This window comes from Heteronotia binoei, chromosome 9, assembly GCF_032191835.1.
Source record: "Heteronotia binoei isolate CCM8104 ecotype False Entrance Well chromosome 9, APGP_CSIRO_Hbin_v1, whole genome shotgun sequence".
NCBI lineage: Eukaryota > Metazoa > Chordata > Lepidosauria > Squamata > Gekkonidae > Heteronotia > Heteronotia binoei.
The window spans coordinates 104,108,455-104,135,033 of record NC_083231.1 but is presented as its reverse complement, the minus strand read 5'-3'; the positions used below and the strand labels follow the sequence as shown (position 1 = coordinate 104,135,033).

Here is a 26,579-nt window from a genome sequence, read left to right as displayed (position 1 = left end):
AGACAAATGAAGCCCTCTAGTTCAGGGTTGCCCTGAAAATGACATTTCCCAGAACCATGCAAAGCAGTGAGCAGAAATATCCGCCAGATAATTGTTAGTGTAGTTCACTATAGCCTAATTTGAATAGAAAGAATGAAGAGTAATTGCAGGTGGAAAGGGGGCTTGATACATTGTATAGTGTCAGTTTGTTTATCTGTTGCTGTTGAACTGGCCCCTCTCTGCTGTGAAGGAACATTCTTTTTGTCAATTGAAGAGAAGTAACTGCTACTATTTGTCACATAAGCATGTTTTCTCTCACAGTTTACTGTTTGCTTCACTGAAAAAAGGTCAAGGTAGTCCCCTGTGCAAGCACCAGTCGTTTCCGACGCTGGGGTGACGTTGCTTTCACAACGTTTTCACGGCAGACTTTTACGGGGTGGTTTGCCATTGCCTTCCCCAGTCATCTACACTTTCCCCCCAGCAAGCTGGGTACTTATTTTACCGACCTCGGAAGGACGGAAGGCTGAGTCAACCTGTACATAGTTATTAAACAATGTTCAATATTACTTAAGCAAATATGTGTGCCGAATGATATTACTTCACACTACAGACTCTGCTATAAATGAAGAGGTGGAACTATCCTACACCTGGTGAGTGAAGGGATTTTGCCCCATAAGAAGGATTAGTTGGAATATTTACATATATACCTCCCTAACAATAATAATACTGATTCCAAGACTCTAATCTCAGAAATCCCACTGCATCTCGCTACGAGCCATTTCAGACAGCGCTGTTTGCTGTTTCTGTTAGCAAGGAATGATCTCAAATGTTACATACAGCTCAGACACAAGATCAGTAAGATGCTCAGGCTCTGACCTGTGTGGCCTAGGTTAGCCTGATCTTGTCAGATCCTGTAAGTTAAGCAGGGTCAGCCCTGGTTGGTATATGGATGGGAGACCCCCAAAGAAGTCCAGGGTCATTACACAGAGGCAAGCAATAGAAAATCACCTCTGCTTGTCTCTTGCCTAGAAAACTCCACTAGGGGTCACCATCTGTCAGCTGCAATATGATGGGACTTTCCACCACCAAGACACGCAGGGATGTATTGTTTTGTTGTTGCCTCCTTTCAGGGCTTTTTTTTGTAGCAGGGACTCTTTTGCATATTAGGCCACACACCCCTGATGTAGCCAATCCTCCTGGAGCTTACAGTAGGCCCTGTACGAAGAGCCCTGTAAGCTCTTGGAGGATTGGCTCCATCAGGAGTGTGTGGCCTAATACACAAAGGCGTTCCTGCTACAAAAAAAGCCCTTCCTCCTTTGCTATATAGATCAAGTTTTTGTGACATCTAGGCCTGTACGTTTTCTGGAACCACTAATTTCAAGTGGTCTTTTGGTGGCTAGGAATAGGGTAATATCAGGATTTACTTTGAAATATGTTTTATGTTACTGAATTTGACTGTTGTAACTTGTGTAGCCGCCAATTGTATATTATCTCCAGCTGTAACTCTGGACTGAGCAGCCATCCACTGGAACCCTGCTTTGATGGTATCAAGTCACAGGACAGCAAGTGATGAATAATAACAATTATGTTATTATGTTCCCCAGAGAGTACTGAGATCGGGAACCCAGAGAGTACTGAGATCGGGAACCCAAAATCTTCTCGTTGTCCCCGGGCCAAAGGAAGCCTGCCTGAAATCTACTAGGGACAGGGCCTTCTCTGTAATGGCCCCTTCCTGGTGGAACCAGCTGCCAGAAGAGGTGAGGGCCCTGCGGGACCTTGCCCAGTTCCACAGGGCCTGCAAGACAGCCCTCTTCCGGCTGGCTTATAACTAACCGGCATTGAAAACTGAGTGTAGTTATGCTTTTTAATGTTTTAACTGTATAAAATGTTTAAATTTAATATTTTTATGTTAGATTTTATATGCTGTAAGCCGCCCTGAGCCACTTTGGTGGGAAGGGCGGGATATAAATCGTAAATAAACTAAACTAAACTAAATTATTAATGCATGGCATTTTGCGTAGTATTGCCAGGAGATCCTAAGATTGTCTGGCAGTGAGAAGTTCTAGCTCTTTAGTGTTATGCACCATTCGGTGACAAGCTACACTTGTTTTTTAGGCAAGAGATGATTCAGAGGTGGTTTGCCATTGCTTGCCCCTGTGTCCTGGCCCAGGTTTTCCTTGGAAGTCACTCTTCCTAATACCAGCTACGGCTTGTCCTTAGCTTCCAAAATCGGGTTAGCCTGGGTATCCAGATCAGAGCTATGAGCCTGGTCTGAAAGGCCATTTGTCACAATCCTGCAGTTTTGTAAAGCTGAATTAATTATTTTCCCATCTCCCTGGCGTTCATTTTCACACGACGCACGTTCACATGCACCCGTTTTGGACATACCATTCCCAAGTTCCCAAGACATGTTGTAGTTCTGAGAATCACAATAATCCAAAACGAACCGAGCGTTCGAGCTGTCCCAGTGGGATCTGTGCGTCCGGAGCAGCGCATTGAGTCCAAAGATTAGATGTAGCTCTGAACAGTAGGCAAAGTTGTAAAGAATGTCCAGCGTGCTTCCTGTGAAGAGAGGGAGGGAGGAAATAAGAGCCCCCACTCCAAAAAAAAACCCCACACCCATATTACAAGGCTGAGTTTCTATGGAATTTTTCCAGTCGCAAATGACTGAATTCAATTTATGGCGATCTGTAAGTCATCTGGCAGATGTGTTCAGTGCGCTTAATTCATATCTCAGCACACAGCACCCTGGCCTCCTGACTGTCTGTACAGAAGGCACAGGGAATTGTGAGTTGTTCACGGACCAGGGCAGACTGAGCATGGGCAACCTGCAGCTTGCAAAGGAAGATACTTTGCTGCTGTAGAAATCCCATAGGAAAAAGCTGTGGCTTGTTGGGTCAGCAATTGCTTTTGCATTGAGAAGATCCCAGGTTCAGTCTCTGCTACACCTAATGCAAGAATCTTATATGTCCCAAACTACCTGCAAGCTGGGTCACAGTTCCGACTGTGTGGAGACCACATGCAATGACTGCAGCACGTGGAGCCCCACACTGGGGCCATTTCAGCTTGAGAAAAGTGTGCTGGAGGGAAGCCTGAGCAGCATCAGGCCCCAGCGTGCTTGTGAAAAGAAGAGGAGGAGGAGGAGGAGATTGGATTTATATCCTGCCCTTCACTCAAGAGCGGCTCACAAACTCCTTTCCCTTCCCCTCCCCACAACAGACACACTGTGAGGTAGGTGGGGCTGAGGGAGCTGCTCTTGAGAGAACAGTTCTGAGAGAACTGTAACTGGCCCAAGGTCACCCAGCTGGAATCATGTGGAGGAGGAGTGGGGAATAAAACCCAGTTCTCCCAGATTAGAGTCCGCAGCTCTTAGCCACTACACCAAACTGGCCCTCAGTTGTTCCCCAACATCATGTCTGTCTGCACAAAGTGTATGGTGTGAGGGGAATCCCAACCGACATGTGCCATAGGCGATGTGTTGTTTGACACTTAAGTGGTAGATGATGGGAAAGGTCCTTCATGGCCTAACATGCGGTCAGTCAGATATTGAGCTAGATGGAGCAGTAACAGCTGCAGCATAAGGCAGTCTCAGATGTTCACCCCATATTGTATTTTTATTTTTATTTATCTAAGATTTATATCCCGCCCTTCCCACTAGGTGGCTCAGGGCGGCTTACAACATATAAAACTAACATAAAATCTAAAATTAAGCATTAAAATCCACATTTCATAAGTTATAGTTAAAAATCTAAACATTTGTTATATACATAGACATTAAAATCACAAAGCGGACCTACAGCTACACTCATCGGTTGCATGTTCAATATTCGATGTTCCGTGTTCGATGTTCAGTACTCAGTGTTCTGTGCCGATTAGTTGTGGGCCAGCCGGAAGAGGGATGTCTTACAGGCCCTGCGGAATTGGGTAAGATCTCACAGGGCCCTTACCTCTTCCGGCAGCTGGTTCCACCAAGATGGAGCCATTACGGAGAAGGCCCGGTCTCTTGTAACTTTCAAACGGGCTTCCTTTGGCTCGGGGACGACCAGGAGGTTTTGGGTCCCCGATCTTAGTGCTCGCTGGGGAACATGTGGGAAGAGACGGTCCCTCAGGTAGGCAGGTCCTAGGCCATATAGGGCTTTAAAGGTAATAACCAGCACCTTGTACCGAACTCGGTAAGATATTGGCAGCCAGTGCAGAGCCCGAAGTCCCGGCTGAATGTGCTCCCACCTTGGGAGCCCTAATAACAACCGGGCGGCAGCGTTCTGCACCAGCTGCAATTTCCGGGTTCGGCACAGGGGCAGCCCCATGTAGAGGGCATTGCAGTAGTCCAACCTCGAGGTGACCGTAGCATGGATCACCGTTGCTAGATCGTCGTGCTTCAGGAAGGGAGCCAACTGCCTTGCCCGCCTAAGATAGAAAAATGCGGACTTGGCGGTGGCTGCTATCTGGGCCTCCATTGTTAGGGAAGGCTCCAGAAGTACCCCCAGGCTCCTGACTCTGTGCGTCGCCGTCAGCGGCGCACCGTCAAAAACCGGAAGGGGTATTTCCCTTCCCGGACCCCGACGGCCCAAGCAAAGGACCTCTGTCTTCGCCGGGTTTAGCTTCAGCCCGCTCTGCTTGAGCCACCCAGCCACAGCCTGTAATGCCCGGTCCAGATTTTGTGAGGCGCAGACCGGCCGGTCATCCATAAGCAGATAAAGCTGGGTGTCATCAGCATACTGGTGACAACCCAGCCCGTACCTTCGGGCAATCTGGGCGAGGGGACGCATATATTGTATTTCATTGTCTTGTTTCAGGACTGGTCTGCAAGAAAAGTGCAAGATTCATGGCCAGAAGCCCCTTAAGGACTAACAAGATTTCTGGAATATAAGCTGTTGTAAGTCAAAATTCTTCTACCTTGGAAATCTTGTTGCTCTTTAAGGCACTACTGGACTTGAATCTTGCTCTTTATTGTCGTGGGAACTGCTTCCAGTATTTCTGATTTCATTAGGGTTGCCAAGTCCAATTTAAGAAATATCTGGGGACTTTGGGGGTGGAGCCAGGAGACTTTGGGGGTGGAGCCAGGAGACATTAGGGGTGGAGCCAAGATCAAGGGTGTGACAAGCATAATTGAACTCCAAAGGGAGTTCTGGCCATCACATTTAAAGGGATGGCACGCCTTTTCAATGCCTTCCTTCCATAGGAAATAATGAAGGATAGGGGCACCTTCTTTTGGGGCTCATAGAATTGGACCCCCTGGTCCAATCTTTTTGAAACTTGGGGGATATTTTGGGGAGAGGCAATAGATGTTATACTGAAAATTTGTTGCCTCTGCTTCAAAAAAAGCCCCTCTAGAGCCCCAGATATCCGCGGATCAATTCTCCGTTATTTTCTATGGGAATAAATCTCCCTAGGGAATAATAGAGTTCCCAGCAGACATTTCCCTCCCCTCCCCTCCCCCCGCTTTCTGACGACCCTGAAATGGGGGGAGGGCCTCCAAACCGGGGGATCCCCTGCCCCCACCTGGGGATTGGCAACCCTACCAAATGTCCAGGAACCAGGTGGACGGATGTTTCTTTACTTACCCTATAAAAGGCCAAGCCCAGTTCAGTTCTAATCAGGGCTTTTTTTTTTTCTTTTCAGCGAGAGCTCCTTTGCAGTCCTCCAAGAGCTTACAGGGCTTTTCTTACAGGGCCTAGTGTAAGCACTTGGAGGATTGGCTACATCAGGGGTGTGTGGCCTAATATGCAAAAGAGTTCCTGCTACAAAAAAAAGAGCCCTGTTTCTAATTCCACAACTCGGTTTTTATGACATAAAGACCAGCCCTGGTTAATTCTGGACTTCTCTAGAGAAAAGGGTCTTATGCAGCAGAGATGAGGAAGAACTTTCACTGCCTGCTTATGGCCAGAGTTAACTGCACGGAGCTTGACAGGCAAATTGGGCGGTTTCTTTTGGAACCTGATCAAGGCCTGCTAAGAGTTCGGCCTTGTGCAAACGCAACATCAGGGCTGGGCCCCAAAACCAAAGATTACGATGTGCTAAAATTGCATAACCTCTGTTAGACAAAACATTGTCCAAAACAAAGGCGCTTTTGGGTGTCACGGTCACCTGGCAAGCACAGCACAGTACATTTAGGTTTACAATCCCAAGGATGCTTTCCTGGGAGCACACCCCGTTAAATATCTTACTCCTTATTCCAGAGTAGACTCACTAAGGCTTGCTTCCATACTGTCTGAGTTATTTAGTGGTCATAAGCAGTGTTCCCTCTAAGCTGAGTTCGCGTGAGCCAGCTCACAGATTTTTAGCCTCCAGCTTGCACATTTTTGTCTTAGCTCAGGAAGGATGACCCCAGAGCACAATAATTTATGCAGTAGCTCACCACTTTAATGCCAGTAGCTCACAAAGTAGAATTTTTGCTCACAAGACTCTGCAGCTTAGAGGGAACATTGATCCTAAATCTGCTGTGACTTGACAGCACTTTCCACCACCACCTTTTATTTATAGTACAGATTCCGGAAACATGTATGTGTGGGTCTCTGCCAAATTTCCTTCTGGTTATTCCCCCCCCACACACACACATTAAATGATGGTGACATTCCTGCAAACTAGTTTATCAAACTTCCTATTTCTGGTCAGAGAAGCAGAAAAACCTTCTAATCACCTCTGGATTTTAACGTTGTAATCCGAGAGAGATCCAGAGTGCTTTATCAGCTCTAGTACAGCCCTTTGTGGTTGCCCACAGTATTTCCGTCTAGGGTTGCCAAGTCCAATTGAAGAAATATCTGGGGACTTTGGAGGTGGAACCAGGAGCAAGGTTGTGACAAGCATAACTGAACTCCAAAGGGAGTTGTGGCCATCACATTTAAAGGAACCGCACACCTTTTAAACGTGTTCCCTCCATTGGAAATAATGAAGGATGGAGCACCTTCTTTTGGGGTTCATAGAATTGGACACCCTGGTCTAATATTTTTGAAACTTGGTAGGTGTTTTGAGGAGAGGCACTGGATGCTATGCTGGAAATTTGGTGCCTTTACCTAAAAAAAAACAGCCGCCCCCCAAAGCCCCAGATACCCATGGATCAATTCTCCATTATACCCTATCTCCATAGGGAATAATGGAGTGCCCAGCAGACTTTTCCCTCACCCCCTTGCTTTCTGATGACTCTGAAGCAGGAGGAGGGCCTCCAAACCAGGAGATCCCCTGCCCCCACCTGGGGATTAGCAAACACTAGAAATAAACCACTGCACTTTTATGATGCAAATAAATGCTTAAGCAATTTCTTTCATAATGATGCAATCATATTATTATCATCACAAACAAAAATTCAGTAAATGTCCATAGAAAAATCAAAAAGTTATTTCACACCACTCTTGCAAGGCAGTACTTTCAAAATCAGAATGTTATTTCACATAACATTCTGTGAGAGCCAGTTTGGTGTAGTGGTTAAGTGTGCGGACTCTTATCTGGGAGAACCGGGTTTGATTCCCCACTCCTCCACTTGCAGCTGCTGGAATGGCCTTGGGTCAGCCATAGCCCTGGCAGAGGTTGTCCTTGAAAGGGCAGCTGCTGTGAGAGCCCTCTCCAGCCCCACCCACCTCACAGGGTGTCTGTTGTGGGGGAGGAAGGTAAAGGAGGTTGTGAGCCGCTCTGAGACTCTTCGGAGTGGAGGGCGGGATATAAATCCAATATCTTCATCATCATCACATCACTCTTGTAAGGTAGTACTTTACAGTCCACGGTCTCAGTTCTCCTTTGCTTGAAAGACGTAGACAGTGCCACGCTTGTATATGATTCCTCCTATGGGTAGCAGACTGAAGTCTGACAGGTGCAGCGGCTACACAGGTCCTAGGTTCAGTTCTGTGTTTTGTTCACCTTCCACTGGCTGCTTTCTTTTAGCTTTGGAACCTCTGCTAAAGGGAATTGCTCACACGTTACAATACAATGTTACTTTGGTTCTCCATTAGTGCAAGTTGCAAAGTAACATTGTATTGTAATGTGTGAGCAATTGCCTTTAGCACGGGTTCCAAAGCTAAAAGAAAGCAGCCAGTGGAAGGTGAACGAAACACAGGACCTGTGTAACCGCCGCACCTGTCAGACTTCGGTCTGCTACCCACAGGAGGAATCATATACAAGCGTGGCACTGTCTACGTCTTTCAAGCAAAGGAGAACTGAGACAGTGGACTGTAAAGTACTACCTTACAAGAATGATGTGAAATAACATTCTGATTTTGAAAGTACTGCCTTACAAGAGTGGTGTGAAATAACTTTTTGATTTTTCTATGGACATTTAATGAACTTTGGTTTGTGATGATAATAATATAATTGCATCATTATGAAAGAAATTGCTTAAGCACTTATTTGCATCATAAAAGCGCAGAGGTTTATTTCTAGTGTTTGCTAATCAGTACACTGCAGTTTCCAGTTTGCCCACCTGGGGATTGGCAACCCTATTTCCATCAGATCCAAAAGAGGTCTGCCCTGAATAAACAAATGTCATATCCAAAGCATCCAAGGAAGTCTCTGATCGGCACTTAATTTCCCCAGGTGCACTGTTCTGAAGTATATGAAAACCGGAGGGCCCGCAACATTGGCTCCGAACACCGACTGACTCACTCTTGCACAAGCCACGATGTGGGCAAAGGGCTCTTTAAGTCTCGTCCTCCCCTGCAGGAACAGTAATAGAGGCCCTGGTGGATCCCACCAATTACACACCAGAGCCACTCTCTTGCAGCATTTTCCAGCTCTGGTGCCTTATGCACAGCTGATATGCATAAGCTGAAGACCATGCAGAGAGAATGCAACTAAGGTACATATTAAGGAGGCCTTGGGGCAAAGGGGGGCACATTCAATCCATGGGTGACCAGGGCCCCTATCCCTATTAGAAGAAGAAGATATTGGATTTATAAAAGGTAGAGGTAGTCCTCTGTGCAAGCACCAGTCATTTTCAACTCTGGGGTGACGTTGCTTTCACGTTTTCACAGCAGACTTTTTACGGGGTGGTTTGCCATTACCTTCCCCAGTCATCTACACTTTCCCCCCAGCAAGCTGGGTACTCATTTTACCGACTTCAGAACAATGGAAGGCTGAGTCAACCTGGAGCCAGCTACCTGAACCAGCTTCCGCTGGGATCGAACTCAGGTCATGAGCAGAGGGCTCCCCGCCCTATACTCCAAATCTCAGAGTCTCAGAGCAGCTTACAATCTCCTTTATCTTCTTTCCCCACAACAGATACCCTGTGAGGTAGGTGGGACTGGGAGAGCTCTCCCAGAAGCTGCCTTTTCAAGGACAACTCTGCAAGAGCTATGGCTAACCCAAGGCCATTCCAGCAGCTGAAAGTGGAAGAGTGGGGAATCAAACCCAGTTCTCCCAGATAAGAGTCCGCACACTTAACCACTACACCAAACTGGCTCTCAGTTCCTGTTCCCATGCTCCATTATTTCCAGTAACAGCCAAAGCAAGACATTCTAAGGAGCATATAATGACCGCAAGCATTTTACTTGTGATGGTGGTATTTTTGTGTTTCTTCTTGTCCAGCTCCCCACGGATCAGCAGCTCCTGGAAGGGCCATTGCAGCTCCAAGTACTCTATTAGGTCCAAAGGTGCCGGTCTGAATCCACAAGGGTCTGCAGCATCTAGCACATTTGAGAGACAGAGATGCACAGAGAGAGAAAAGAGACATCTTAGGGAGAACCAGAGACTGATGGCAGCCTTTCCCAAATGCATTTCTTTTGCAAGGAAATATAGCCGCTGCACAAGCAACCACTTCCCTGTGACCTATTTCTCCATGGACTGAATGAGACCACTAAGCTGAAGATGCCCAAAGGCACTGGAATATTAAACTAAATCCTGAGCATCTTTCACCCTTATGAACTTCCTTGTTCACTACAATCCAGAGGGTAGGCTTCACTCTTCGTGTTTCTTGTACTGGAAGCTAAGATGTATGGCGTAAAGCCTTCTTCAGAGTGGAACCAACAGTATTACAGCCCTGAGGAGGAACTCTGGGTTCGGTCTCTTCTGCTTTTAAAAGCACTTAATTTTCCCTAGACCTTATTGCTATGTTACAATGCTTTATTTGCTTCTGACTGCAGATATGCCAATAAAGGTCATTGAATTTAATTGAATCTTCTCCCCCTGCCCTCCAAAATCTGGTTAGGATGCCATGCCTAGGTTGCACTGAAGTTGATCCTTTTTAGAACTGCTTGCTTCTGTAGTTATGGTTTGTTTCTAGGCATTCAGCACATGAGTAGAACACAGTTTGTATATCCATTGATATGCCTGGGACAGGTAGGGGGCATTCTCTATGGCCACCATAGGTTAGAAAGATGATGGATGGATGGATGGATGGATGGATGGATGGATGGATGGATGGATGGATGGATGGTGTCATGACTTCCCAGTCCATAATGGAATGTGTGTTGTTGAGACAGACCCCTCTTTCCCATTAAACAGCTTGAGCATTTTTTAAAAAGTATATATTGCTACTCATCAAAAATGCCTGAGGCAGTTCACTAGAATAAAAAGCATTAATGCACCCCATGCACAATTATTTTATTTATTTATTTATTTTATTTGATTTATATCCCGCCCTACCCCACCAAAGCGGGCTCAGGGCGGCTTACAACACAAGGATTCTAACATAAAAATCATATTTTAAATATAATAAGAATATACATAATTAGAACATTAAAACATTAAAAACATTAAAACAGTGCATCAGTCCAACAGCATACAATCTATACACTTCCTTCAACATTTTGATAGTTTGGTGGTTTGATGCTGGTCAGTTATAGGCCAACCGGAAGAGGACTGTCTTACAGGCTCTGCGGAATTGTCCAATATCCCGCAGGGCCCTGACCTCTTCCGGTAACTGGTTCCACCAGCAAGGGGCTGTTATTGAGAAGGCCCTGTCCCTGGTTGACTTCAACCGGGCCTCCTTTGGCACGGGGATTGTGAGCAGATTTTGGGAGCCAGATCGCAGTACTCTCTGGGGAACAATTAGGGTTGTTAGGTCTCTCCTGACAACCAGCAGGGCATACGAGGACTTATAAGGAGAAAGGGAAAGGCCTGGGCCTCATTGCTGGTGTCACACAGGCAGTGACATCATCACTTCAATGATGTCTAGGTAATGCCCTGGTATATGGGCAGAAATCTATGGTAGAAATCAATTTTACCATAGAGTTTTTGCCCAAATGCCAGAGTGCTGCCCAGACATTACTGGCATGGTGATGTCACTTCCTGTGCAGTGCAGGCCATGAGGCCTAGGCCTTCTCCTTTTTCCTGGTAAGTCTTCCCTGCCCACCAGTTGATTGGCAGCTGGGGGTAAGGCCTGGTGGTGGAGGACACCCACCTCCACCAGGGGATCTGGCAACCCTACATGCAATATAACCCACAATACCTGAAAATAGCTGGGAAAGAATGGAAACTGAATGCCTAGAAAACATGAATTGTCTTGACATTGATAGTAACAGTGATACTGTGTTTTATTAACCTGCCAAGTGCTAAATAGATGTTTGAACAAATGATCGAACCTCGCTCAGGAATTCCATGCCGGTCAGCAGCTCTGAACTCTTGTAACAGGATGAAATTGACACTCACAGCTCTAATATAATAGAACTGCTGACAGTCCTCTGTGAAAAAGCCAGACCAGAACTTCTAGAAAGCTTGACTTTTTCACTTCAATGCCCAGATAAATTCTAGTAACACAAAGAGAGGGATATGGAGTGGGGAGGGGCTACTGGAGTAACTAATCTCAAGGTGAGCTCTGGAATTTTCCTGGAAATACAACTGATCTCTATACTTTGGAGCTCAGCTCCCCTGACGGAAACAACAGCTTTGGAAGAGGGGGAACTCTAAGATCTAACACAGAGTCTAGGAGAAACGGAAGTCCTAGAGTGACATTCTCGCAGCTCCACCTTCCTATTCCAAATTCCACGCTCTCTAGATCAAGGCTTGCTCACCATAAGAGCCACACAGAATGAACATCAGATAGGAAGGAAGGAAGGAAAATAGATGGGGAAGGAGAAAGGAGGGAGAGGTGGAAAGAAAGCAACTTTAACTTTAAATGCATTCTCCAAGCTGCAGGCTGGCTTGGCTTGGAGAAGTGATTTAAAGAGACAGATGTCTTCTCCAAGCCAGTCGACAGGGTGGTGAGGTCTTTGAGAGATGCACAATATATGTGAAAGAGACACTTGTGGGTCCCGAGCCGCAGTTTGGCCACCCCTGCTCTAGACACTGACCCTAAATCTCAAATAATTTCTCAAGCCACGAGCTGGCAATCTTAGCACCTACACACAAGGAAGCAGCCCTTGCAGAAAGTAGTCTAAGGCTCAGAGCTTAATTTCTAAAAAGACAAGTGCCAGAAAATTGCAACCTAACTTGTTTTCTGCTTCAGTCTTTTCAGCTGAATCCCAGATTAGTATAAAATGATTTGCAGGCTTTCTAGTCTTGGGTGTTCCCTAGTGTTACACTGACAAATACCTATCAAAAGCAAATCACTTATGCACCTGATTTGCAGGCGTCACAAATCTAAGTCACAATGAACTTTGATTGGACTGCCATCCAATCGTGTTTTCAAAGTCCTAAAAATGCTTTTCCCCTGAAGTACCTGTCACTGGGCATTTCATGCAGCACTGAATGTCTGAAAAGCATCCCATACAAAATGCTCCCAGCCCAAAGCAAATTAGCATGTCAGGGGGGAAATTTGCATTAAGGCCTTCTCCTTAATATCTAATTTTTCAGCAGTGGGCCAGTGTGGTGTAGTGATTAGAATTTTGGACTAGGATCTTGGGCAACTCACGTTCAAACCCCCACTCAACCTTGGGCCAGTCACACCCTTGCAGCCTAACCTACCTCACAGATCTATTCTGAGGATAAAATGAAGAACAATGTGAGTTGCTTTGAGTCACCTTTGGAGAGAAAGGCCGAGTATAAATACAATAAATAAATCACTGGGGAGGGGAAATTCTCTTTGGTGCTTCACCTGTGGTTTCAAAGGGTAGAGCATTTTGCAGGCTTTAGTGTATCGGTTTCAGCTCTAAATAATACTTAGCAGGGCATGAAAATGCATACATTGGGCTCTTAACAGGATTATCTTAAGCAGAATTACCCTTCAAAGTCATCTGCTTAGAAGAGTGTAGCGCTGCCTAGGATGGCCTTGTGAGCATATAAATCAGCCCTAATATGGAATGTTCAGTTCTCAAAAATCGTTTCCTCTTATGCCTAACAAGGATTCAACAGGGGGAATAATGGCTTGATTAGATTCCCAGCTCTGGGTTGGGAAATGCATTTTTGCCAGCTGAACTGATCTGTTGCCTGAAGATCAACTGTAACAGCGGGAGATCTCCAACTGCCACCTGGAAGCTGGCAACCCTTGGCTGGATCCAAAGTATGATGAGCAGAGGAGAACTAGGAGATGGGATCTTTGCCACCTTCATCTTCCCTGGGCAGCCAAAACTGTAAACGCCACTGAAACTGAATGCACGGACACCCCACAAGTTCAGTGATGGATTATGAATGGCTGCAGACAAAGTCTATGTCTGGGAGTTTTTCCAATCATAAAATCAGGTACTTTTAAAAACATATTTACCAGCCAACTTACCTTGTTTCGCCAACAAGTCTGAGAAGATCTCCTCTTCAAAGGTGGGTTCCTTTTTGGGGTCGAAGATCAAGAAGTCTGTTTTGGTGCCTCCAAATCTCAGAAAGCCGGGCGATAAACCTCTCGCTAAGGTCCGCAACTTCAGAGAACTGGGGAAGCAAATCCCAAGAATTGAAGGAATCAGAAACTTATGTGAACCAAAAGCACTACCCCAACAAATAGGATGTCATCATGCCTCTTCTCAATTCGCCTCCATTGGAAGGCAGAAGATAGCTGGTGAAATGGCTTTTGCCTACACAAATGTCAAATCCAAAGAGAGGGAAGAGCTGGCATAGAGTCATAAAATCATAGAGTTGAAGGGGCCATACAGGCAGGCCTCATTTTGGCAGGAGCTCACAGGAACAGAGCTCCGGAACCTCCAAATCTTATTGTCCTTCTTTCTTACCCTCCCCCCCCAAAAAAAATACTTGCTTCTGGGCTCCATTGTGAGAATTTTACTGAACTGTAAGATTTGACAAACTTTCTAATATTTTTCTTCGTTAAAAAATGGGAAAGATAACCAAAACATATGAAGCAGAGAGATGGAAATCTCCATCATGCCACTGGGGCCACATAGGAGAAAGTAATATTAAAAGTATGATGGTTTTATGATGGCAATTTTAATTCAAGAAGCATTTTAAGGTTGATGCTGAGCTGATATAATTCAGTACACCTTCTGGTGATGTCAGGAGTTTGTGGCATATGCAAATGAACTATGCTAATGAGCTGTGCTAATGAGCTCCAGCACCTCTTTTCCTATTAAATGACCCCTGCATACAGGCCATCTAGTCCAACCTCCTGCTCAATGCAGGATCAGCCTAGAGCATCCCTGTCAAGTGTTTGTCCAATCGCTGCTTAAAGACTGCCAGTAAGGGGAGTTCACTACCTCCCCAGGCAGCACATTCCACTGTGGAATTACGGAAGGAAGGAACATATGCTCAGGAAGGAACTATAGCACTTGCTCCATAATTCCTTCATCCACATTATTGGCGCAGCATGGGAAAACGTCACAAGAGCTCAAGCTGTAAAGCATCTGCCTTGTACACAGAAGCTCTGAAGTTCAACGTTCAATCCCCAGCATCTCCAGTTAAAAAGCACAAGTAGTAGGTGATGCGAAAGAGAGCTGCCTGAAACCTGGGAGAGCCACTGCCAGTCAGAATAGACAAAGCCAGGCCTCAGATTCAGTGGGAGCTCACAGGAGCACAGCTCCTGAACCTTTCTGAGAGTTCCACGTCCTCCTTCTGAGAGTTCCGCCTCCTTGTCCATTGAATAGCTGCATAACAATCCCTGGATGAGCTCCACCACCTATTTTTCTACAAAACAACCTCTGGACAAAACTGACCTTTAGACAGGCCGATGATCTGATTTGGCGTAAGACAGCTCCCAAGTATTCAGTACAAAGCAGCTTCATGCGTTAGCCACAGGGAAGTGATGCCCTATACCTCTGCAGGAACATATGAACCAAGTCCGGAATATATATGAAGCTTTGGACCACTTACTCCATTTTGTAGAATTTGGATTTCTGATAATAAACATCAAAACACCACATTTGCTGTATGACAGCCCCCACCCCGCAGTGCAGCCATGGAAGATTCTCAGTATGCCTCTGGTGCAGCCAGAATGGTGGCTAATTGGTATTTACTGTTTGTTAATGATGAATGACTGACATTTTCAGTCCTCCTCCTCCCCATAGCCTATTTCCTCTCAAAGAATCTGACACTGGTACTTCAAAGCACAAAGAGCCATTAGCGGCTGACAAGACGAGAATTTCCAGATGCAGCTGCAATTGAGTCACGAGTACCAAGTTGGTGTTGGTGGGGTTTTTTTTCTTTTGGTCATATACACGCATCAGCAGTTGAAAAGTAACAGAACTTTGCTTGCAGATAGATCCCAGTAGGCAGCTGTGTTGGACTGAAGCAGTAGAACAACGCAGTAGACAAGTGCACCTTTAAGACCCACTAAGTTTTATTTAGAATGTAAGCTTTCGTATGCTCTTAAGCGGACGAGCATACGAAAGCTTACATTCTAAATAAAACTTAGTGGGTCTTAAAGGTGCACTTGTCTACTGCTTTGTTCTAGAACTTTCTTATGTTAACCTTACCACTTTTTTTATGATTCTCCTATGCAGAACCAATCTGGTTTGGAAATGTGCTGTTTAAAGCTAAATTACACATAGCTGTTGCCATCCCATGATATGGAAGTCACTTTTGAAATACATTAAATCTTTTCTAGGGAAACAGCTCATCTCATGAACAAAGTTTGAGCCCTGTGCCATCTTACGACCAACCAGTTTAATTCTGGGTATAAGTTTTCAAGTGCATGCAAACAAAAGCTTAGTCCCAGAATTAAACTTGTTGGTCTTAAAGGTACCACTGGACTCAAAAATTTGTTCTGTTGCCTCAGACTCAGGGCTTTTTTTGAGCAGGAATGCAGTCCTGGCTGGCTTGGCATCAGGAGGTGTGGCCTAATATGCAAATGAGTTCCTGCTGGGCTTTTTCTTTTTTTAAAAAAAAGCCCTGTTCAGACTAACAAAGCTACCCACTGAATCTGGCTCTTCTCATGATGAAACTGTTCAGAAACTACACCTATTCCAATTGCAAGTGAGGAACAGTATCAGCAAACCTCCCCCCTTTTCCACATGGGAAAACAGAATGTCCAAGGCAAGCCTATGAGTCTCTCCCCCACCCCAACCCCAAAGACCTATATTTCTATAGGTTGTTAGCCCATAGAGTATTCAAAAATTATACTTTCACATAAAGCTACAAAAGTACTATATCCAGGGCTTTTTTTGAATGGGAACTCACAGGAAGAAGAAGAAAATGATATTGGATTTATATCCCACCCTCCACTCCGAATCTCAGAGTTTCAGAGCGGCTCACAATCTCCTTTAACTTCCTCCCCCACAACAGACGGCCCTGTGAGGTAGGTGGGGCTAAGAGAGCTCTTATAGCAGCAACTCCTACAAGAGCTATGGCTGACCCAAGGCCATTCCAGCAGGTGCAAGTGGAAGAGTGGGGAATCAAACCCGGTTCTCCCAGATAAGAGTCCACTCACTTAACCACTACACCAAACTGGCTCTCAGTCAGTTCCAGCTGCCTTGGTGTCAGGGGGTGTGGCCTAGTATGGAAATGAGTCCCTGCTGAGCTTTTTCTACAAAAAAGCCCCGTGTGAAATGATGGTGATGTCAGGGGGTGTGGCTTAATATGCAAATGAGTTCCTGCTGGGCTTCATCTACAACCCCCCACCCCGACCATATCCATCTCTCCCTCTTTTCCCTATCTAATAGTGGAGCCAGAGAGTGCTCCCATTACGTGTCTTTCCCTTCCTGCAAATCTCTCCTCAAATCTTTTCCTTAATGGCTTGGCTTAAACTATCTAGCCAAACAAAAGTGAAGTCATGTCAGGACGGCCTCCACATTGTGCTCTGATGGCAGGGCAAGACCAAATAATTTAGATGATCCTTCCAAGAGATAAAGGCTTTTTAGTTATCTGAAGTTTTAATCTGCGTTAGAAGTATGTTGCATTGTTTGTTTTCTACCAGAGCATTGTAAAAATCACTGTAATGTGTTTTGTGTCCTTAGGAGGAAGGCAGGGAGGCTAAAAATGTCTCAAATCAATGTGTTCCCATATATTATTTTTGTTATTTATTTAGAAGTTCAATATGGCACCTTTCCACCTAACTTAGGGTTTCCAAAGCGAGGACAATTATAACACTTTTTATTCCTCTGTGGGGCATATATAGTTCTCCTGATCTCCAGTTTATTCTCTCAACAACCCCGTGAAGGAGGTTGGACTAAAAGGAATGACTTGCCCAAGGTTACTCAGTAAATGTCATGGACAGCAGGGGTTTGAACCCCAGTGTACAGGGTCAGACAGCCCCGGACTCCAGCCCAACATTGGAGTCTGACATCTGGTCTGTCTAGTTCCAGGTAGATCCCACCCCTACACCACACCGGCCCTCATGGAGGATTGGACTGCCAACATTATTAGCCAAGATGGTTAACAAGAACATCCATGTTCAGAAGTGAGATATTTATTGTACCTGTATCCCACCTTCCTCCAAAGAACTCAGAATCTCAAGATGTATGCTTGTTCCCTCAAAAATTTGATCTTCTCAATAACCCTGTGAGGTAGTCTAGGCTAAGAGTCTGGCCCAAAGTAACACAGCGAGCTGCATGGCTGAGTGGGAATTTGAACCAGGGTCTCATAGAATCATAGAGCTGGGAGGGACCTCCAGAGTAATCTAGTCCACCCCCCTGTACAGCACTGGAAACTCATAAATACCTCCCCCCACCTCCTTAGATGCAGCCTGACACGCTATCATAACTACTACACCACAACTTTTACATGCCCTGAGCCCGCCAGGGGAGGATGGGATATAAATTTGATAAAATAAATAAATAAACATAGGGCTTTTTTTTAGCAGGAATGCACAGGAACTGGCTTGGCATCAGGGGGTGTAGCCTAATATGCAAATGAATCCCTGCTGGAATTTTTCTACAAAAAAAGCCTTGTGTGAAGCAATGCTGATGTCAGGGGTGCGGCTTAATATGCAAATACGTTCTTGGTGGGCTTTTTCTACCAAAAAAGCCCTGTATACGTACCTTGTTACTCCTATTCCTCCCTTTCTCTCTTCTGCTCTTTGCCCTTCTTCTGAAGGATCTAAGACTGTATCTGGGAGCTGTCCCTTCTTTGAGATGTGCTTATGTTGACATTACCATGTCAAGGAACCATTTCCTTTCCTCTCTGGTAGGAGAAACCAGCAGACACCAGATTTACTCCTCATGTGTGAATGTGCTCTGAAATAGGGCTGCCAACCACCAAGTGGGGGCTGGAGATCTCCTGGGATTACAACTGATCTCCAGAAGACAGGCATCAGTTCCTCCTGGAGAAATGGCTGCTTGTGAGGGTGGACTCTCTGGTGTTATACCCTGCTGAGGTCCCTCCCCTCTCTAAATCCCGCCCTCCCCAGGCTCCACGCCCCCAAGCAGCCCCATCTGAACATCCCTGCCTGCCTGGGCTGGCAGAATTCTTCATGGGGCTGATGTGAGTTACCACCAGGGGTGGAATTCTAGCAGGAGCTCCTTTGCATATTAGGCCACACACCCCTGATGTTGCCAATCCTCCTAGAGCTTACAAGGCTCTTTTTTGTAAGCTCTTGGAGGATTGGCTAGATTAGGGGGGATGGCCTAATATGCAAAGGAGCTCCTGCTAGAATTCCACCCCTGGTTACCATACAATTCTGCATCAGTTAAAGGGCAATGTGCCCGTGGCAGATTATCAGGCTCCAACTACTTCCTCATTGGAGCTGATAAAGCCTTGCAACTTAAATTGTGGTTTCTGCTGGTTAGTGGCAACAGCAGCAACAGCTCTCAAGGGCAAAGGCTCAAAGGGCAGCGAGTGAAAAGAGGAAGGAAACAACAAATCCATTGTACACAAAGACTTTCAAAGGGCCTGGGGTAAACAGAGGAGTGGGGAGATATAAAGGTGAGCAAATCTCCTGCATATGCAGAATCACCACACAGGCTTATATGATGTGGCACCATTACAATGTCAGCGTCCCTTTTTAAAGTAAGTTTTCTGGAGTTTTCTTTCTGGAGAAAGTCCAGAAAAGGGCAACTAGAATGATTAAAGGGCTGGAGCACTTTCCCTATGAAGAAAGGTTGAAACGCTTGGGACTCTTTAGCTTGGAGAAACATCGACTGCGGGGTGACATGATAGAGGTTTACAAGATAATGCATGGGATGGAGAAAGTAGAGAAAGAAGTACTTTTCTCTCTTTCTCACAATACAAGAACTCGTGGGCATTTAATGAAATTGCTGAGCAGACAGGTTAAAACGGATAAAAGGAAGTACTTCTTCACCCAAAGAGCGATTAACATGTGGAATTCACTGCCACAGGAGGTGGTGGCGGCCACAAGCATAGCCACCTTCAAGAGGGGTTTAGATAAAAATATGGAGCAGAGGTCCATCAGTGGCTATTAGCCACAGTGTGTATATATATGATCTAACATGGCTTCTCTTATGTTCTTTAAGTTTTTAGTTCTCAATGTGGTAAAGGAGATTTAAATGTGTGCAGATACAGAGACATTACAGGTAAGCTGAGTGAACTGTCTAGTAGCCAGCCAGTCTATGGCTCTGGACAACATTCAGCCCTAGGCCACGAATACATCAGTGCTATATAGAGTTGTCAGGTCTGTGCTGGAAAATACCTGAAGACTTTGGAGGTGGAGCCAGGAGAGGGCGGGGTTTAGGAAGAGGAGGGGCTTCAGCAGGGGTAGAATTCTAGCAGGAGCTCCTTTACATATTAGGCCACATACCCCTGATGTAGCCAATCCTCCAAGACCTTACAAAAAAGAGCCTTGTAAGCTCTTAGAAGATTGGCTACATCAGTGTGTGTGTGGCCTAATATGCAAAAGAGCTCCTGCTAGAATTCCACCCCTGGGCTTCGGTATGGTACAATGCCATAGGGTCCACCTTCAAAGCAGCCATTTTCTTCAGGAGTGCTAATCTCTACCAGCTGGAGATCAACTGTAAAGGCAGATCTCCAGGTCCCACCAGGAGGCTGGAAACCCTAATGCTGTACATATGTGGCACTCAAACAAAATCCTTGTGACAAAGTAATCCACATTCTGTGCCAAAAAAGTTTATTCTGAATGCAGACAAGAAGACTTATGATCAAGGCTTGAAACATCTTTTTCCTCTCCCCCCATCTTTAGCATCAAGTCTGATCAAGACCTATGAAGGACTCAAAGCCTGGCCCATTCTTTTGTGTTATTTGGGTTGGTGCCAAATAAGAGACATGTTTCCACTTTTGGTTTTGAGATTTTGCAATGAACTAATGTGGCTACCCGACAGCCATGTGGGGAAATTTCAACCAAACAATGTTCTAACAACAACAGCAAATGAAAAAAACCCTTCCTAGATGTACAAACTACGGTAAATAGGAAGGAAAGAGCAAGAGTCCAGTAGTGCCTTGAAAACTAATAAAATTTGTAGCAGGGGACAAGCTTTTGTGAGTCAGTGTTCAGTTCTTCAGCTACAGCTGGATCTGAATAACCAACTAGAATCTTGCCGTATCTGAAGAAATGAGCAGTGACTCACAACAGCTTGTTCCCTGCCACAAACTGAGCTTGTCTAAGGTATTACAGCACTCTTGCTCTTTTCTGCTGCTGCAGACAGACTAACACGGCTACCCATCTAGATGGCAAAGAGAAAGGCCTTCTTACTGATCTATTTGCTATGAACAGGGATTTCATGTTCACAGAAAGCACCCAAAGATGTATGGCCTGAAGGACTACACTAGAGCAACAGCTCTGTCACAAGATATGCTGTTGACGTAAATGGGACTCAACGCCTAGTTTACACCCATAAACAGTCACATGCACGGCTGCTTATGTATAGAAGACGAGTCTGGTTTGTGCTGGTAGTAAAAGAGCCACATCTTTGTCTGGCTTGGTGGAAAGTGCTGTCAAATCACAGCCTATGTGGTTTTCAAGGCAAGAGATAAACAGAGGTGACTTGCCATTGCCTGCTTCGCAACTCTGGACTTCCTTGGTGGTCTCCCATCCAAGTCCTAGCCAGAGCTGACCCTGCTTAGCCTCTGAGATCTGATGAGATCAGGCTAGCCTGGCCATCCAGCTCAGGGGAACAGCAGTATTTTAACATTGCCTGCCTCTGATTGGCAATCCCAGACTTCTGTGGTGGTCTCCCACCAAGGAACTCCTTTGCATATTAAGCCACACCCCCTGATGTAGCCAATCTTCCAAGAGCTTACAGGGCTCTTCTTACAGGGCCTACTGTAAGCTCCAGGAGGATTGGCTACATCGGGGGGGTGGGGGGGTGGCCTAATATGCAAAGGAGTTCCTGCTACAAAAAAAGCCCTGCTCCCATCCAAGCACTAACCAGAGCTGGCCCTGCTTGGCTTCCAAGTTCTGATGAGACTGGGCTAGCCATGGCCATTTGGGTCAGGGCTTGTAGGAACTAGGTCATAGCAATGCTTGCCAGGTGGTGAAACTGCCTTGAGTCTGAGAAAATGACAAGCATTTCAGCTTCTTGGAAGCCAGTGTTCCTGGAATGGACAGTATCTCAAAAGCCAAAGCATCAGGAGGGAACCACAGGAAATGGCAAGGCAAAATGCTTAACTAAGAAGATGGAGAGGGGAGGGGCCATGGCAGTGGTAGAGCATCTGCTTGGCATGCACATTCTAGGTTCAATCCCTGGCATCTCCAGTTAAAAATACGGTTACTAGCAAATGTTCCCTCTTAGCTGGAGATCAGTTGTAAAAGCAGGAGATCTCCAGGCCCCACCTGGAGGCTGGCAACCCTAGTTAAAATGATGATATGAAAGACCCTTTTCTGTCTGTGACCCTGGAGAGCCTCTGCCAGTCTGAGCAGACAATACTGATCTTGATGGAACCGACGGTCTGATTCAGTAGAAGGCAGCTTCACGGGTTCATGTTTCATCCCATTCATCCTTACTAGCCAACAGTGAGAAGGCAGAAGAGAAGCCTGGTAAAGTTTAAACGTTACAAGAAGGACCCTGATTAAAAGAATACAATATGAGGCTGGTTACTTCTTGGGGGTGGTCCCCCTTTCAAAGTAAGTGGGAGAGGGAAGATGTGAGGATCTCATGGGGGGATGGGGCTGACCTACAAGTAGTTCATCTAGAGATAAGTTGGCTGCACTAAACAACCTTTAGCATTGGAGTTCTTGTAGATTCCCCACCTCTTTATCAGCTGTTGAAAGACTGGGAATACCCATTGCACTCTGTTACAGATCGCTTTTATCACCTTACAGCTAGAGACAGGCCATTACTTCATGTTCGTTTATGGTAGAATGCCATCCATATGTCTGGCTCTTTACAGAGTTCTATAAAGCACAAAAAGACAAAACTGCATGGAGATTACAAATCTAAAGGTGACACCGGGGGAGAGAGAGGGAGAGGAGAGAGAGGCAAAGGTAGCCAAGGATAAGCATACATCCAGGGCTTTTTTTGTAGCAGGAGCTCCTTTGCATATTAGGCCACACTCCCCTGATGAGCTTATAGCAGGCCCTGCACTAAGACCCCTGTAAGCTCTAGAAGGATTGGCTATATCAGGGAAGGGTGGCCTAATATGCAATGGATATGCTACAAAATAAAAGCCCTGTGTACATCCAAATATTTCTGTGCATTATTAAGAGCATTTATAACCTGCCTTTTGAGAGCCATAAAGTGACATACAGCATAGCAAGAAAAAAACACACCAAAAGATGTAAAAATCCAAATAAAACATTAGCAGTGTGATGTGCATTTCTTCACTCAGCTGGTGGAGCGCACAGTCACAAGATACTGAATCAAACCTTTGGTCCATCAAAGCCAGTATTGTCTACTCAGACTGGCAGCAGCTCTTCAGGGTCTCAGGCAGAGGTCTTTCCCATCACCTGCCACCAGATCTTTTAACTGGAGATTCCAGGGATTGAACCTGAGACTTTCCGCATGCCAAGCAGATGCTCTTCCACCAAGCCACAGCCCAGGATGTAGTCATGGGCAATAGTTTAATGGCTATAAAAGAGGATTAGACAGATTCATGGAGGACAGGTTCATCAATGGCGATTAACCATGATTAAATGGAACCTCCATATCCAGAGGCAGTAATCATGTGAATACTAGTGTTCGGGTAAACAACAGGAGGAGGCTCCAGCCTCCGTGCTCTGCTTGTAAGCCTTGTGGAAGTGTATGGTTGGCCAGTCTGGGAAACAGGATGCTAGACTTGATGGATGATGGTCTGATTCAGCATGGGACAAACTGTAAAATTGACAATAAAATGAATACTAAAAGCAGTAGCTGAGCCATCTGAATGCTTGGCAGAAAAAACATGTCATTAGGAAACAAGGTGAGTGAGGTTCTCAGGAGAGAATATGTAAGCTTTACATGGGCTTAGTAAGAGGGGAGATTAAGAGAAGAAGAAGAAGAAGAAGAAGAAGAAGAAGAAGAAGAAGAAGAAGAAGAAGAAGAAGAAGAAGAAGAAGAAGAAGAAGAAGAAGAAGAAGAAGAAGAAGAAGAAGAAGAAGAAGAAGAAGAAGAAGAAGAAGAGGAGGAGGAGGAGGAGGAGGAGGAGGAGGAGGAGGAGGAGGAGGAGATGGGTTCTAATGAACAGAGTGGTAAGCTGCAGTACTGCAGTCCAAGCTCTGCACATGACCTATGTTCGATCCCAGCAGAAGCTGGGTTCAGGAAGCTGGCTCAAGGTTGACTCAGCCTTCTATCCTTCCAAGGTCAGTAAAATGAGTACCCAGCTTGTTGGGGGTAAAGTGTAGATGACTGGGGAAGGCAATGGCAAACCACCCCTTAACAAAAAGTCTGCCAAGAAAACACTGTGATGTGACATCACCCTATGGGTCAATAATGACATGGTGCGTGCACCTTTACCTTTATCAGGTAAATCTTCTGGAAAGAAACAGGAGGAGGTAAGAGGCAGTGTAGTGCAGTGATTACAGTCACAGACTAGGATCAAATCGCCACTCTGACATGGATGGTGACTTGGGGACAAACAATGCCTCTGAGCCTAACCTGCCTCACATGGTTGTTGCAAGAATAATATTTAGTAAGAAAAGGGATAAAAGTGTTGTAAGCACTGTTGGGCCCCCACTAGAAGAAGGAAAGGAAAGGAAAGGTCCCCTGTGCAAGCACCAGCTGTTTCCGATTCTGGGGTGACGTTGCTTTCACAACGTTTTCACAGCAGACTTTTTATGGGGTGGTTTGCCATTGCCTTCCCCAGTCATCTACACTTCCCCCCAGCAAGCTGGGCGCTCATTTTACCAACCTCGGAAAGATGAAAGGCTGAGTCAACCTCAAGTCAGCTACCTGAAAACCCAGCTTCCACTGGGGATTGAACTCAGGTCATGAGCAGAGCTTAGGACTGCAGTACTGCAGCCTTAACACTCTGCGCCACGGGGCTCTTACTAGAAGAAAAGGAAGGCATATACAATTTAAAATTAATACATGTGTTGTCATTGCTCATGGGGGTACCACTTCCCTTTCTGTTTGTTTCGTCGTTGCTTCCAGTTAAACAGATGGTGCACGTTGTAGAAGTGCTACAAAGATAAATCTGTTGGACGAGGGATGACAGCAAAAGCAGGGCTAGCAAGGATGATGCTATCAGATCACGTGGGGGAGAAGGCAAGACTTCCCTGGACTCTGTGAGAGGATAAAGGCCTTAAAACTGGTTTTCAGGGTCGAAGGCATAGCCCGAGAACATGTAGCCCCTGTGTGGTGTAGTGGCTAGAGCAGCATTCGAGGATCTGGAAGGCCCAGCATCAAACTGTCACTCTGCCGCGGCAGTTAGCTTGGTGTCCGTGGGCCAGTCACACACTTGCAGCTTAACTTTCCTCACAGGGTTGTTGTGAGGATAAAAAACGAATGAGTCAAATAGACAGCACCTTGGTGGGATAAAAAGGCAGTAGAGAAATAGCATGGGAAACCATGGCCAGCCTGGTAGGAGGGGGACAGAACATCGGACTGGATCTTAGCCCTTCTTGGTCGAGAGACTGGAGCAACTGATCTGTGCAGGGCAAGCTTTAGTTTACAGAACAGCAAGGCAGCCATCCACTATGTCTAAATTTCAGCTGTGGTTCTCTTCCCATTCTAGCCCCCGCCCCCCAAAAAACACCAAAAAATGGAAAAAAAACCTGTAAAAAGATTTCCCCTTTAAACCTAATGAACCCCCCCCCCCAAAGGTCTATCTGGGAGAGAGAAAAATCATTTAAAGGCTTTTTTGGCTAGCAAAGTCAGCAGTTTTATTTAAGAACAGCAACAGCAACTATTATTATTATCAGAGGGTCACTGAGTGTGTGTGTGGGAGAGGTATTTGTGAATTTCTTGTCTTGTGCAGGGGGTTGGACTAGATGGCCCTGGAGGTACCTTCCAACTCTATGTTTCTATGATTCTGATACCAGCCCAGTCCCCCTGTTTACACACTGAGTTCACCTTCATAGAGTAACATGGGGAAAAGGGCAAAAAAATTTAAAGACTATTAATAATAATAAAGACTACAAAAGTAATAAAGACTATTATTGAAAGGCATGCAGAATTCTTTAACAAAACCCCAAAGAACTAAAACTTTGGGACAAACCAGTAACCTCTCTGTTTGGATTTGTCACTTCCCTTGGTGTGTCCCTTCCCGGGCAGCCATTCAACAGATGGAGAAACCGCTTTGCCTGTTGAACGTCCGCCTGCCAGCCCCGACCTGCCCGCCGATTCCCACCCCACCCCCTCCCGCGATGTGGGGCTGGGCGGCTGGCGGGCGACTCACCTGAGGAAGGTGATGTAGCGGGGATCGGTGGCCAGGTTGGCATCCAGGGTGAGCGACAGGAAAGCCGGGCTGACCTGGCGCAGCGGAGGGCTCCGCAGGCTGAAGCTCAGCTCTGCCCCGCCGGCTCCCGGAGGCGCGGCCGCGCTCAGCAGCAGCAGCAGCGCCCAAGCCAGCAGCCCGGGCAGCGGCATCCTCCTCCTCCTCTTCCCAGGCTCCGGCATGCAGCTCCTGCAGGCGCCACCGCCGGTCGCCACTGGCCGCCCAAGGAGGAAGGAGCGCGCATTTCTGCCTCTGCCCGGCCGCCTCCTTCTGCTACTCGCGAGCAGGAAAGGGAAACCCCGCCGCCTGCCTCGGATCGGGAGCAGAGGCCACCAGGCCTGGCGGAGGGAGGGAGGCGGTCCCACGCCCGGTCGAGGCGCAGCCCTAGGAAGGTGGGGTCTCTCTACCTTTTGGAGGAGGCAAACCGGGGCACTCCGGCACCGCAGCCTTCCTGGACTCTCTCCTGTGCGAAGAACAGGCAGGTCTACCCAGAATCTAACTCCAGTCTGTTCAATGAGGCTTACTCCCGGGAAAGTGTTTTAAAGGATTGCACTGTCAGAAACTAGGACTGCACTCAGAATCTAGGACTGCACTGTCCAGGACCGGATCTACATGTTTTTTGAGGGGGGGGGCAAAATAAAAAATGGCGCCCCCTTATGGGC

The 26,579-nt window shown here is 46.2% G+C and overlaps 1 protein-coding gene across 1 annotated transcript in view; it reads right to left on the bottom strand.

Moving 5' to 3' along the window:
* HPSE (heparanase) overlaps positions 1 to 26,099 on the bottom strand; it is a 39,353-nt gene extending 13,254 nt beyond the window's left edge. The window contains exons 1-4 of the mRNA XM_060247398.1: positions 25,879 to 26,099; positions 13,556 to 13,701; positions 9,456 to 9,590; positions 2,368 to 2,541 (exon numbers count right to left, since the gene is read on the bottom strand). Of these exons, the coding sequence (XP_060103381.1) occupies positions 2,368 to 2,541; positions 9,456 to 9,590; positions 13,556 to 13,701; positions 25,879 to 26,099 (676 nt within the window). The remainder of the gene's footprint in view (positions 1 to 2,367; positions 2,542 to 9,455; positions 9,591 to 13,555; positions 13,702 to 25,878) is intronic.
* Positions 26,100 to 26,579: the final 480 nt, after the last annotated feature.